At 40.3% G+C, this 14,508-nt stretch overlaps 2 protein-coding genes across 2 annotated transcripts in view; one reads left to right on the top strand and one right to left on the bottom strand.

Moving 5' to 3' along the window:
• FBXL2 (F-box and leucine-rich repeat protein 2) overlaps positions 1 to 9,753 on the top strand; it is a 54,041-nt gene extending 44,288 nt beyond the window's left edge. Inside the window, exon 16 of the transcript XR_001482972.1 lies at positions 9,614 to 9,753. The gene's annotated coding sequence lies outside the window, so the exon portion shown is untranslated. The remainder of the gene's footprint in view (positions 1 to 9,613) is intronic.
• UBP1 (upstream binding protein 1 (LBP-1a)) overlaps positions 122 to 14,508 on the bottom strand; it is a 33,002-nt gene continuing 18,615 nt past the window's right edge. The window contains exons 10-16 of the mRNA XM_015427266.1: positions 11,241 to 11,295; positions 11,009 to 11,102; positions 8,416 to 8,506; positions 7,624 to 7,736; positions 5,180 to 5,322; positions 4,259 to 4,310; positions 122 to 1,757 (exon numbers count right to left, since the gene is read on the bottom strand). Coding sequence (XP_015282752.1) covers positions 1,720 to 1,757; positions 4,259 to 4,310; positions 5,180 to 5,322; positions 7,624 to 7,736; positions 8,416 to 8,506; positions 11,009 to 11,102; positions 11,241 to 11,295 — 586 coding nt within the window. The 3' untranslated portion in view covers positions 122 to 1,719. The remainder of the gene's footprint in view (positions 1,758 to 4,258; positions 4,311 to 5,179; positions 5,323 to 7,623; positions 7,737 to 8,415; positions 8,507 to 11,008; positions 11,103 to 11,240; positions 11,296 to 14,508) is intronic.

The raw sequence follows: 14,508 nt of genomic DNA, 5'->3' as shown, positions 1-14,508 counted from the left end.
TTCTCCACCTCTATCACCTACACTTCCAGTATTACTTACTTGATTTTTACAAAAGCAGACTTGGGAAAATAAACTTGTCAAGTTATTGGAAAAAGTTTTTTACTGAAATTGAAATGTGTACATCCCGTTTAAAAACAAAAGCAATTTGCTGGTGCCATAATTAAATCCCAAGTGAACCAAGCTACTATACAATTTTTAATAGCTTTTAGAATTTAGTGACTTTTCAAAGATTTTCCACAAATTTAGAAAACGGTGCTGAGATGGCAAGTCAATTCAAGACACCCCAATACAACCAAAAATAATTTATAGGCAGAAAAACTCAAAATACTTAAACTAGGTTCACAAACACCACCCCCTCTCCCCATCAGTGCAGAACAGTACAGATCAAGAGGGGGGGAAAGCAAGCATTCATTCTAAGTCATGAAGGAACTATATTTTTTTTTAAAAAAGCTTTTAAACTTTTTGCTAAGCACACAGCCTAGAGTACTCAACTGGGAATGAAATTTTTTGACATGCTGCTGTTTTTCTCCTCAAGTTTTAACAATATCATTCAAGACTGAATTATTTGATTAAAGAGCCATACTGAAGTACCTCCATAAAGAATTCAGGGAAAGACATACATTTTCATATCTTTAAGAACATTTTTGCAGTTAATTCATGACAATGTGTATCTACCAGTCAAGTATTTGGTTGTATGAAAGAGGCACTGTAACAATGTTTTCTCTGTAAGAGGCTAGAGAAAAACAGGAAGCGACAGTTCACACACAGGAGCAATCATGGGAGGATATATTCTGTAATTAAGAATAGCAGCTTGTTGTTTTAGTGTTTTAGTGATTTCTGGATTCTTGTTTAGCTGCTTCAACATTGTCCCTTGGTGACCATATGTCATTCCCTTTTTCTCCATAAGGAAGTCCCAACCCATCACTATTTAAAAAGGTAGTTTTAAAAAATGAAAAACTTGAACTGCAACAGTGCTTCATAGAAAAACTAAAAGACATGATGCATAGGAAGATCTTCTTCAATGAACCCATTACAAAGCAAAATATTGTACCTTACAGGATTTATACCAGTCCCTCTCAGTTAGGTACTAATAGTAATGCATTCTGCTGCATGCTTCGTTTTCATTGGGCTAGGGGCTTCAATCAAGTCCAACTCTGACATTTGCACTTCTTACATTCACGCTTATACACACTTTACACAGAGGATGCTGTTTTAACAGCTTTACTTTCAAGACCCAAAAACCTGATTGCTATCATCTTTACTACGTATCTCCACACAAATTACTATGTGCTCTGCTAACATAAAAAATCAGCATAAGGTACAAGCAAGTAATAGACAAACTGGCACAGAAAGGTAAATGCCCAGAATAAGTTTACATTCAAACTGGATACAGTGTAATAGGAAAGCAGTACTGCTTCTAGAAACTGCATCTACTGGCCATAGCTTGCCTTATTTAAAAAAGGGCAAACACCTTTGTTTACTTTGCTTTTTCCATGCCTGTACATAAGCTGTCATGGCATTTATACCTCTTATGAGGACATTTGGCTATGGCAGTGATCTACTAAACAGCTCATTAGAAAGGTCATCTTGTGTTTTCAATATGAAACATTCTATACGGTGAAGTCAGATCTCTGAAGAGACTTGGATGTTAACTGGTCATTCTTGAGCGTGACTTCATTCTATACGGGAATATCAGTCCATCATAGGTATATGGCAATATCACTTCAAAATTATATGGAAGCCATCACCATTTTCATCTGTGGAAAGAAAAATGAATACCAATAAGACTGATATAATTTAAAATTATAGTAGCCAGTTACGAGTAGGATTTTAAAATTTCATTTCAAAATTATTAGTCTCAAGGAAGGTGCAAAACCAAAAAAGCAACAGCACCTCCATTACTCCCCACAAAGTCACCTTCTGGTCCACATCTCGGGAAATGGTATTTCTAACCATAAATGGGTTCTGGATCACTATCTCATTGCCAACCACAGCTCAAGAGCTAAAATTGCTTTTCACAGAAAACCCCAGTTTGAATACAGGACAGTCGGAACTAACCAAAAGAAGGGCAGGTTACTGAAATACTGGTAATAATGTGGTGAATGGAGGCAATGGCAATCTCAGTGTCACAAATGACAATAAAGCCATAGCTGGCTATTGGCAGCATCGATCTTGTGGCCGTCGTTAACACTCAATGGAAAGTCCTCAAATGGTGATGGCCATAACAGCCCTTTAACTCTGATGAGACTGAACAGAAGGGAAACAAGAATGCTACCTCAAGAATAAAATCTACTATCAAAATCTTGATTACATCAGTATCTGCTCTGGTCACTATAGCCTCTCCCACAATAGAAGTGTCTCACAGACCGAAGATGTATCTTAAAAAACAAAACTGATAATCTTCAAGGCAAGAAGGGCAGGATCTCACCATCCAAAATGAGGGATAAGAAGCCACACTACAGTGGAGCACAGGTATTATGTGGGCAAAGTAAGCCCCATAGGTTTCACAAGTTTACCAGAATATGATCAATACATTTTAAGTACAGAGCATAAGATTAACAATTATTAATCAGCAGTAGAACTAAAGACAGAATTCATGACCCAAATATCAATACATTTTAAGTACAGAGCATAAGATATTAACAATTACTCATTAATCAGCAGTAGAACTAAAGGCAGAATTCATGACCCAAATCAAGCTCATCTAGCAACTGAACATCCACCACTTTCGGATAAAATGGTTTTGTCCTGAAAAACATGAACATGCCTCACAAGGGAGAAGTTCAAGTGTTCAGGCCTGCATCATGCCTGTGTTCACCCCTAGTTTTATCATGCTCTGAAATACTCAGGTAGTGTTCAGGAGAACCACATATGTATAGAAGTGAAGGCATGGAAGCAGGTATCAATACCAGAGTTGAAGTAAAAGCAGAAACACTCAGTCCAATGGAGCCAATATAGGCTGGTGTAGTGAGGTAAAAATGTAGGTTGATCCACAGTGGTCAAAGCCAACACTTTCTTCCCAAGCAGAGCCCAAAACAGATGTTTGGTTTCTACAAGCCTATTAGGAACACATTAAATAGCAAGGGCAAGGAACAACCAAATCATTTAAGCCCACTGAGAAGAGATCATGACAAGAATAGGGGACTCTCCTCACCACATGATAATATTTAAAGGTGGCCTATCCATCCATCTTATTAAAGTACTAAGACAAGATCAGGAAAAAAAGAAACGCATCTTACAAAAGTAAAACGGGGACTATTTCTCATTAAACCAGCAACAATGACTAGTGAAAAACCTTTTTTCTTCCACCTCAAGCAGCATATATGAGGAAGGCTCTTTTCTGTACAGGTCATTTCATCACTTTTTAGTTGGGTTAGAGTTGTTAATTTAGCACATGTTTATCATGGATTTCCTCCAGTAACCTAAGAGTTGAATATGGTTCTCCTTTTCCCCTTTCTATCCTCACAAGAATCCTGTGGGACAGACTGTGTGACTGACCCAAGGTCAGCTTTCATGGCTATATGGATATGTTTATGTATTCATTTCAGATGGCTCTGGGTCTTTATTGCACATGAAGACTTGTCCACTTCAGGTGCGTGTCTGTGTGTTAAATGCTGCTGTCACTTCTGATCTATGGCGACCCTATAAATTAACCTTCTCCAAAATGTCCTGTTCTTAACAGCCTTGCTCAGGTCTTGCAAACTGAGGGCTGTGACTTCCTTGATCGAGTACCACTTCAGGTACTCAACAGTAAATCCAGCATGCCCTTATGTGGCTATCTGATCAAACTGCTTTTGAAATGTCATCTTGGTGCTTTGGGGGGTCAACAGTGGGAGGGCTTCTAATGTCCTGGCCCCACTGGTGGACCTCCTGATGGCACTGGTATTTCTGGCCACTGTGTGATACAGAGTGTTGGACTGGATGGGCCTTTGGCCTGATCCAACATTGGCATCTCTTATGTTCTTATGTTCATTTTAGTTTGAGAAAAAGCAAAGGAAATTTCTTAGGAAGCCTCTCACAAAAATAGTGTGATGTCACATTTCTGAATCTCAACCATTATCTCTGGGGTACAACTGTATGAATATAGAAACACAAAGTCAAAATGACAAGGAGAACTGGGGAATGAATGCGCTGCAGTTAAAATCTTTGAATCCCTACCCCTTGTAACTCAAAGGCTGTTATTTTGGGATAACCTCAAGCATCTTAGATCATATTCCACATTGAAGACTTTATCCATCTTAGTTAGGAGCATACATACCTTTTATTGTGGTAACTAAGAAGCAACTCTCATCTTCAAAGTTCTGCACCATCTAAGAAAAAAAAAATACTTTCTTGCTGGCAGTATGCATAGCAATGTGTAACAGCATCAGGCATCACATGCACAAAACTGCTACATTGAGAACTGGGCTCATGATTCTTTTCCCTTCATTTCAACTGCTGTTCCTTCAAATGTCTCTGCTGCAACTCTGCTTAGAAATGCAGTTTTTTCCTGATCATGCCTGCACAATAAAGCTACTGCATGTGAACAAAATGTAAAGTGCTATGACTTTATATAGGTGTTTTTCTTTTAAGCACACAAAGGCCTTGTGTTGTCTATTTATAGTGTAAGGAAACGTGGCATCAGTGGCAGCTATGGGCAGCACATCTGGGGAACCAATGGCAAGGCTTCAGCCCTCAGGTCACAGGGTGGGCACGACCTGCCTGTTTACTCTCAATAATAGTGAAAGCTACAATTAAATTTCAAAAACATACATTAAAAAATGGATCTTTTAAATAAGAGTTCAAACAAACCAATATATGCATTTTATATTCATCCCAACACACCTGGACTTTAAGCAGCATAAAACACTATGTGAAAAAATAATCTATACTTTCCCATGTTAAATGTCTTACAATTCTTTGTTTGCAGATTCACATACCACAAATGATTTATTTGGCCTCAAAAATGTGTATTCCTAATTACATTTGTTTGCCCTTGGTGTAGCAGAAGAATGTTGTAAGCCACCTTGGCTCTCCACTGGGGAGAAGAGTGGAGTGGAGTATAAACGAAGTAAAATGAATACAATAAATATATAATGCACAACCTGGGCCTCAGTTGTTTCCTTTTACTCATCATCTGAATCATCAGAAATCTCATTCAAGAACAATACATACACAAAAGAAAAAAAATAAGATTTACCTGATCGCTGACAATGATATGAATGCCAGTAGGACCCTGTCTGTAAACCTGATTAATCTGATGCAAAGGAATATTGAACACCAAAGCAAGCTTGCGAGTGACTTCTGAGGCAGCCATTTCTTCCAAGTAGATTGCATGATAAACTACAATAAAAAGATATTTTAAGTATTTTTGCCATGTTCCTCAAACATGGTTTTTCTTCCATTTGTAAATGGTTGTCAGAATTTTAAGAAAGAATTTGTGCAGTACTGGCTACTGGAAATCTAAACTCTCCTGCACGTTAGATCTATGACAGCTAATGTTTTCAGCTTTCATCCTAGAAGCCTACTAATTCCAATATAAAAGGTTTCAGGCATATTTCAGATTCAGTGACAAAGCAGTGTTTCTGCTAATCACAGTGGGGGTTCCAGTGAGTGTTCCCTCTAAATTGAGTTAGTGTGAGCTAGCTCAGTTTTTCAGCCTCCAGCTCACAGATTTTTGTTTTAGCTCAGGAAGGATGGCTTCAGAGCAAACTAATTTATGCTGTAGCCAAATCGCTCACTCACAACTTTAATGACAGTAGTTCACAAAGTAGAATTTTTGCTCACAAGACTCCACAGCTTAGAGGGTACATCCGTTCCAATATGCGCAAAATAAACGTAATTGTGTTCTTTGCCATCTCAACTTCCTCCCACCAGAATCCTTAGATTCAATCCCAAATTGCTCAACCTGGCCTTCCCATGTAACTGCATCTCATAAATAAAAATTCACAAAAGCACTTATTAACATGATGAGTGAAACATGCTGTGGCAGATTATTGAATGCATATCCACATGACTGCTTTCTTTCACTTAAAAGCAGCAGTGCAGGTGTGAATGGAAAAGACTGGATAGATGGGAGGAGGAAGGGTTGGGGAAAACTGTGAATGTGTGCTGCCAATGTAGCTCTCTTTACTGTGATCAGCCAGCCTCCAAGGGCAGAGCAATGTCTCAAGCCATAGCTTGACGGTGCAGGTTTGATGAAAAAACCAGTGTTTCTGCAAAATGAGGTTGCAAATTACAAACCATGGTTGTACAGTGCTTCTACATGGCAACAAAAAGTCAGGGTAACACTATGTAATACATCAAGACTAGGAGAAGATTGACAGAGGTCCTTCCCTGCTTTTTAGGACATACATTCCTCAAAGTAGTTAACTACATTCCAAATGTCCATAGCCTTATTTGTGGCATACCTACAAAGTGAGCACCAGTACCATCTCCTCCCTAGGCACCCTGCAGCTTTACTGTTCTGAAAGATTAGAAATTTAGCACACCTACAGCCCCCTCCCCCTACAGACTTTTGTATATTTGAAGACTCTTTAATGAGGTGGTGGTGTTTTTTGGCTGAACAGCTTCCACTGTGTCTTTGCAGAATTTGCTTCCAAGGTCCGTCCTTATCTGCATAGCCCTCCTTTGCACCACTGCCAGTTTGCCAACACCTTCCTTTTTAGTGTCCCAATAGAATGCCTTTGCCGCAGGCCCGCATGATCTGTTCATGTTGAAGTTAACCAATACTTCTATTTTCTATTTTGTTCTCGTGTCTTTGATCCCGTCAACCACAAATACTGTTTCATTTGCTCATTAAATTTCACCTTACTGTTGCTAGCCAATCTTAAGTGCATCAAAATAATTTCATTTCTCTGATTTTTGTTATCTGTAAATCTGATGCTTAGTTTATTACTGACCTAAGTAAAGCAGATGCTCAATAGTTAAGGGATGAATCCAGTGCAGCTCTATTACTCCTTTGCAGACTGACCCAGACGCTTTGGGTTGTATCCAACAGTAGCATGCCAACAGCAAGTGCTGGGTGTGCAGGAGCAATTTTCACCAATCCCCTGCCCAAGTAGACCCCCCCAAACCCAGTACTGTTCCTGTGAGTCCCCATAATCCTAAGAGCCATGTGCTAGAGGCTGCAGAGAAGTAGAAAGCTTCCATTCTGCAAGTTTCACTTGTTGCGACTTACCAAATGTCAACCTTATTCATTTCTTTATATGTTTTATCACATCTAATTAACTGCATTTCCATGGTTTACTACAGGAAACAACTAGAAAGTCTATGTAGGGTTCTACAAAAATAATTAGTTTCTTGTACATACGTGCTTTTAATTTACATGCTTTATTATCTTTCTCCATGGAGAAGTCTGATTAAACAATCCCCTTTTTTAGTCTTCTACAATTCCACTGCAATACACAGGCTTGAATCCTGTGGTTGATTTCCATCAGTGACTTCCCCTCCCAATGAAGCCCATAATAGCCCCTGAAATGCTGTTCCTGAAGAAAGGAGACATCCAGGAACAGGATGATGGGGGAAATTGGGGGGGGGGGGAGGACATCAGAAAGGAAATCAGAGAGGAGAGAGGGGTGTGTGTGAGTGTGCATGTGGACACTATAGTAACAGAAAATTTTATATGCTATTGCTAAGGCTTACCATATATTGCACCATTCCTGCTCTCTGCACTGCCTGAGTCTTGCTGCCTTTCCAGCTGTATGCTCCTTGATTGCTCCTGGCATACATAGATTGTTAGACGTGGCCTAACAGACCTGGAATATAAAGGCAATAAATAAATACCCCTGTACAGAACATAGTGGATTTATTTCCATCTGTTATCTTACTTTTAACACTATACTACTTTGCATATGACTAAAAATCTGATGCAAACTATCACAGATTGTTTAGTCTAATGACTCATCTCAGAACCACTGAGATTGTCAGATGCTGGTGAATTAATCTTGAAATTTAAATTAAAGCAATTAAGACACTGAAATATGGTGCCATTTTGTAATACAACTACTGGTAACAGCAAGTTAACATAATGTATTATGCCAGTTTAATTCATAGTTAGAAATCTGCAATTGTTAATATTTAGTAGCCATGACCTCAAGAACTTTAGGATGGTTATAGCTCACCTAAACGAGAAGATTTGTCTCTTGGCAACAAACCCATCCGTCTTCAAGAAATCAGTACTGCCCAACTGCATTGCTACCAGTCTTACAGTCTACCTTTGAGCTCATCAGTGCCTGCATCATATCTGTGGCCTGCCCTGAAGGTGTACAACAAAACATTCTTCTTTTGAGCACAGTACTTACAACTCCTGCATGAGCTCACACAGGCATATGCCAACTGAAAATCTAAATTAATTATCTCCCAAATCCCTCTAATCTATGCCAGACTCTCTTACAAAAATGAAACAAATACACTTAATACCAGGATACTATTTACCTTGATTTAAGTGCATTGTACAGCCGAATTCCATCAGCTGGACCACAGATCTGTACCAGGTCTTCTCTTGTCAGCTTCAATAAATCAGCACCTACAAAAGCATATAGAATAGAAGTTCCTTGCTGCTGAAAATGAAAGCTGCCACGATTAACTCTTTTGGAAATATAATGGGAATGGCTTTAGGGAAATAGTAAACATACTAAACCCTTGTGGCTGTAAGATTCAGCCTTCTTGCCATTGTACAATCTGACCACATTCTGTATCAAAATATGCTCACACGTTTAAATACGATTAAATGCACTGTTATTACATAAGCTGTTAGGTCTTTTAAACAACATGCCAGATTCCTTCCTGACTCATTTTGTACCATAAAAGCTGATAATTCCACTGTTGCCTAGACTGCTTTCCAGAGGACATGTCAGTACCCCTATGGCATTTAGCTAAAAGAAAATGCTAGTTTCAGGGCATCAGCCGAAAAACATTTTCTAAGTCAACTGTTGCACGTCCAATGTCTGCAGCCTGCCAGTTCAGCCAGTTCAGCCATAACGGCCAAACAAATTCACTTCATCTACATGCATATGAAGCTACACTACTGATCTGGTCAGTATACTGCCTGGCCTTTACTAGCAGCCACTCTCCAGCATCCCAGGTAGGAGGTCTTCCACAGCACCTACTACCAGATCCTCCAACTGTTAATGCAGCTTGGACCTGGGACCTTCTGCATGCCAGGCAGATGTTCTACCATGGCTGCACCTTAGAGAGGGAGCATGTTTCAGTAGTAGATCATCTGCTTTGCATGCAGACAGGTCTCAGGTTGAATCCTCAGTATCCAGTCTGAGCATATATTCAGCCTACCTAGGATTCAACGAAAAGTAGTGTGCCATATTCACAAAGCTTTTTTCAAATATATTATTCTGCCAATAATTCTGTGGACAGACAAAAGCTACATTCTACTAAAGTTGTGCATTGAGAGATTCCCATAAGAACATGACTAACTAAACTACTGCTTTTTAAAGATTATAGGCAGGGATTAATTTCAGTTTCCTATGACCTTTCCCTCCTCTGTCTTAGCATTCAACCTGTTCTACACTTCAAGCTGTAGTCCCCGACTGTTTACGGCTTTTCTTTTTGCAGTCCCATATTGGAAGAGCTCTGACCTACGGCAAGACTAAAGCTGCTTTGTCTTCTCTCTATTCAGAGTCGAAGAAAAACTGCAAGAAGCTCTGTTGGGGTGTGGACCATGCCTTTCCAGGATGGGAAAGAAACTTGCAGATGCTAAGAGAGGAGGCTGCAGCAGCTACAAGTCAAGTCACAGGAGTGATACTACCCATTTCAACATCTCAAGCAGCAACTCATTTTCACTCAAAAAGCAACGTACAGCTCTGTCTGCTTGGGGCCTGCCTGATCAGGGCATGAAGGAAGAGGAATCGAAGACCTATTCCTGACACTCAGTAAAGAAGAATTCAGACTGAAGGCCTTTCCTGGTAAGCATGCCCATAATGAAGATGTAAGGTAAAGAAAAAAAAAGGATCTTTTGATGCAACAGAATCCTAAATATAAGGACAGAAGTAAAAGCTTTGAAACTTTTGCATTTTAATTTATTAAAAATCATCTGGAGTTAAGGGAGAGCTGTGAGGCTGCTGAGTTTGGGGATAACATCAAACATTTCGGTCAGATGGTTTAAGAACTCCAAAAACATTTCTCCAAACTGAGTGACTGGGCAACAAAACAACAAAGAAGCTATGATGGAAGAGTAAAAGAGGCAAATGGATACACACAAAAATCTGGTTCCATGTACACCCTGCAGAAAAGGCCTGGGTTGTGATGACTAGCTCAATGAAAATTCAGTACACTGCAATAGTGATGAAGGCAAATTCCATGCTAGGAATGATAAAACGGACTGAATGTGGCCAGTATCATAAAGTCTTTATAATATCTATAGGACTGATGGATTTGAAATACTGCTTATTGTGCTGACTGCCCTATCGAAAAAGTAATTATCATAGTGAGTAACTGCAGAAAAGGGCAAAATAATTGAGACTGGAGCACCTTCAAGGAAACGTCTGGTGCACTTTAGTACAGAAAGAGAGATTAAAGTGGGCTGAGGTTTATAAAATTATACATATTGTAAAGGAAGTGAAATGTCCCTGTGTTAATTTTACAATATTGAATCACCTAATTTTTATTTTTACAATTATGAATCATTCATTCATTGCCAGTAGATTCAGAGCAAAAGTTTTCATACAGTGTAGAATTTGTGGAACTTGTGACAAAATACGATGATGGCCACCACCATCAGCTTTAAAAAAAGAAGAATGAATGGAGAGCAGGAATGCCTTCCTTGCCTCACAGGCATCTGCCTGGCCACTGTGGGAAACAGGATGCTGGACTACATAGGCCCTTTGTCTGATCCACAGGCTTTCTTATGACTATACTCAAGAAGAGATGCTGTTAGACTGTCTACAAAATGGACTGACAGACCTATGTATTTCAAACATACTTGTAAATTGGGAATTTGTAGACTTTTGGTTCAGTAGAAACTTGCATGAGATTATGTAACATTAACACACAAAATGAACTTATTTTCAAATACCTGAGAAATTTGAAAACAGCCTTGTATAAGAAGAAAACCTATGTTTTAGCAACCATTGTTGGGTTTCCTGGATTGTGGCTGAAGGATGAAGTTGCTGGGGAGGAAAAAAACACACGAGCCAATCACTACTATTTACCTTTGCTTTTCTGAAGACAATGTGCAATTTTATGTTTTTGCAGGACAACACAAATGAATAATCAATGAAGTATTTTAGTGAGAAATCTTCACTCACCTCTCCAGTCACTTGTGGAATTACATCTCCTTGGTGATTTGGAGATGATGAATTACTAAAGACAAGATCAAAAATGATTTCATTATATTTTTTATGTTGTTAGTTTTTCTCATTGAGACTCAAGGTAGATAATGCAGTACAAGTCATAAACAACAAAATGAACAGCCAACAAAAGGTTTGGATTGCAAAAATCTGAATATGGAGCTGAAACAACCTTAAACACTAACATGACAATGCAAAAATTACACAATAGCATCATATGTACAACTAACAAGACAATATGCACTACAGTTCCTATACCTTTATGTACAACTAACAAGACAATATGCACTACAAATGTTCACAGTTCCTATACCTTTACCAAAGCACCTTCCTGAGACACTTCATTCCAGTACAGCCCTAATTATCTGCATAATAAGATGCTCCTTACTAATTCAGTTCTCCACAGTTTGCAGAAAGCCAGGATAGTGGGAGCCTTCTTGACCTCATCAGGAAGGCCATTCGATAAAGTGGGAGTTATAAGAGAGAATGTACAGGTATAGGCAGTTGTTGACTTTGCCTATTTGCAGGGTGGCACCTGCAGAAGCCCCAGTTCTGATGAGTAAGCTGCTGCAGCAGCAAATACCCAATGGGGGTCCCCTAGATACAAGAGGCCAAGGCCTTGAAGGGCTTTGTGTGTGGCAGTCAGCACTTTGATGGGCAGCCAATGGAGTGACTGCAGAATAGGAGTAATATACATGTTCCACCTAGCTCCTGATAATAATTGAATAGTGGTATTTGCATCAACTGGAGTCTCTTAGTTAAATTCAAGGGCAGACCTATGGAGACTGCATTACAGTAATCTTCTAGTCTCGATATTACTGTGGCCGTGGATCCAGGTGGCCAGATCAGTCACATCAAGATAGGGGGCCATCGTTCCGGTTTATGGCGACATGCAGGCAGACGCACCTCCCGGATGCCCCGGGAATGCAAACTGCACACCAGCGTGTAGGAGGGGGTGCGATGGGTCGCAACCCCCCCCCAGAGCCTTGGTAAAAGGCTCCTAGCCAGGGGGCTTTTGAGGGGCGACCTCTTAGATGGCGCGATGCTGGAGAATTGAGGCGCTCCTCCGCCCCGAAGGTCCTGCCGCCGAGAGACTGCATGGTACGAGTGCTGCTGACCGGGACAAGCGTTGGAGATTGGGCGGAAAAAAACGATGCCGAGCGAGGCCGGTTGGCCAACAACGAACTGTGAGTCGGGTTGAAGCGAGCATGAAGATTTAAAAAGAAAGCTGCCCCACTTAAAGAGCGACGGGAAAGCGAGCGGGGGAGGGGTTTCTCCCAAACGCATAAACGAAACACGGACAAAAGGGGGTGTGTGTGGAAAAATAAGCGTTTAAATCTGTTTTAAGAGACTTACCGGAGCGCAGATAAGCGTTTGGGCGAATAGCAGAGACTTTAGCAATTTCTTGAAAAGTAAACAAATCCAAAAAGATGGTGGGGAAGAAACCGGAGAAAAAAAAGCTGTTGAAGCCGAAACTAGTGGGTAGTCCTCAAACAGAAGAGACTTCTGAGCTCTCAAAACTGTTGACTGATTCCTTGCGCCCTCTGCTGGATGAGATGACTAGTATCAAGCAACAACTGTCAACAATTGGTCAGAACTTGGCTTCACAGCAGTTACAAGTGACTCAATCTTTAAAAGCAACGGAGCAAATGGGAGAGAAGGTGAAGGAAATGGACGCCAATACTAAAAAAGTTAAGAAAAAAGGTGCAAAAGCTGGAAATGAAGCAAGCTACGGAAGAGTCAAAACTTTTACAGTTGCAAATGGAGAAAGCAAATTTGGTCCTACGTTTCAAGGGGTCCCGGAAATTAGAGGAGAGAATCTGAAGCCACGACTGAGTGAAGCAATAGCCCCCATGACAGATTGGACAGCGGAATACCTCTACAGCGAGATGGATGTGGTCTACAGGTCCTATTCCTCATACATCAAGAAAAATACTCTGCCTGGGGAAATAGTAGTCAGATTCTCAAAGAGACATGTGAGAGATGCTATCTTGAAAGCAACTACGGGAACACCCTTGAAAATTGGGGACAACAACATCAGGATTTTAAAAGACATTCCGTTTAACATAAGACAGAAGAGAAAGAACTATAAAGAATTAATCCTTTTCTTACAAATGGCATCAGTTACAGATGGCTAATTCCAGAAGGCGTCATTTTCAAACTCCACGATAAAAAATAAAAGATTGACTCTGTTTTCAAAGCACGTGACTTTCTGTGAACACAGCTGGGGGAACCAGCTGAGGACAAAAAGGAAGAAGAAGAAAGCAAATCTGATGGCGAGTTAGACTCGGTGTCTTCGGACGAGGACTCCCCCTCTGAAAAGGGGGCGGCTGCCCCCAAAAGTTCATATAAACTGAGGATTAGAAAAGATAATACATAAGAAGGACTCTGATTTGTGCCTGAAAAAATGTTGAAATAACTTTGGGATGCTCTGGAGATTTTTTTAAACAGTTAAAGGGATGGTTAAATGATAATTAACCTAGCATAACCGACTATGTTCACTGCATTATTAGCTTTCTAAAATAGCATTGAGACAAGCTGATGTACTGATCTCCTACTCTTGGGTTTTTAGTTAGTAGTGGGTCTATTTTCTTTCTCCTTAGATGTAGTCCCCCTCCCTACACTTTCAGTTATAGTTTGTAGTTTGCAAAAAAACCAATTAAAAACTCCCCTTGGGGGGATTAAAAAAAAAAAAGATAGGGGGACATCTTGGGCTAAACTGAGTTGAAAGAGAACACTTACTACAGTTGCACCAATATAATACCATGTGCCAGCTGAACCCATCAAAAGTGAGAACCATAATATCCTTCAGGATCTCTGCCTTTCCAACCGGCATCACTTCCATCTTGTTTGAGTTCAATTTCAGTTTGTTCATTTTCAGCCATTTAGCCACAGCAGTCAGGGCACTAGCTCAAGCCCTCTATGACAGAGGCCCCCAACCTTTTTGAGCCTGCAGGCTCCTTTGGGATTTTGACTTAACATGGTGGTTGCAGACACAGAATGGCTGCTGCAATCTTCCTTCAGTCACACAATGAAGATCCTTGTACTGTGGTGGCAGCTGCTGCCAAAGCAAAATTGTTTGAAGTGTGCACAGCCAATCAAATCTCCAAAGGCCAATCAGAAGCCTTGCTGGGTAAAAGCCTGGTCCCGCCCACATTCTAAAAACACTTGGAAGGCTCCAGAAAAGGTATCAGTGGGTGCCACAGTGCCCACAGGTACCATGTTG

This window comes from Gekko japonicus, unplaced genomic scaffold, assembly GCF_001447785.1.
Source record: "Gekko japonicus isolate JY-2015 unplaced genomic scaffold, Gekko_japonicus_V1.1 scaffold272, whole genome shotgun sequence".
NCBI lineage: Eukaryota > Metazoa > Chordata > Lepidosauria > Squamata > Gekkonidae > Gekko > Gekko japonicus.
This window is presented reverse-complemented; position numbering and strand designations above follow the sequence as displayed.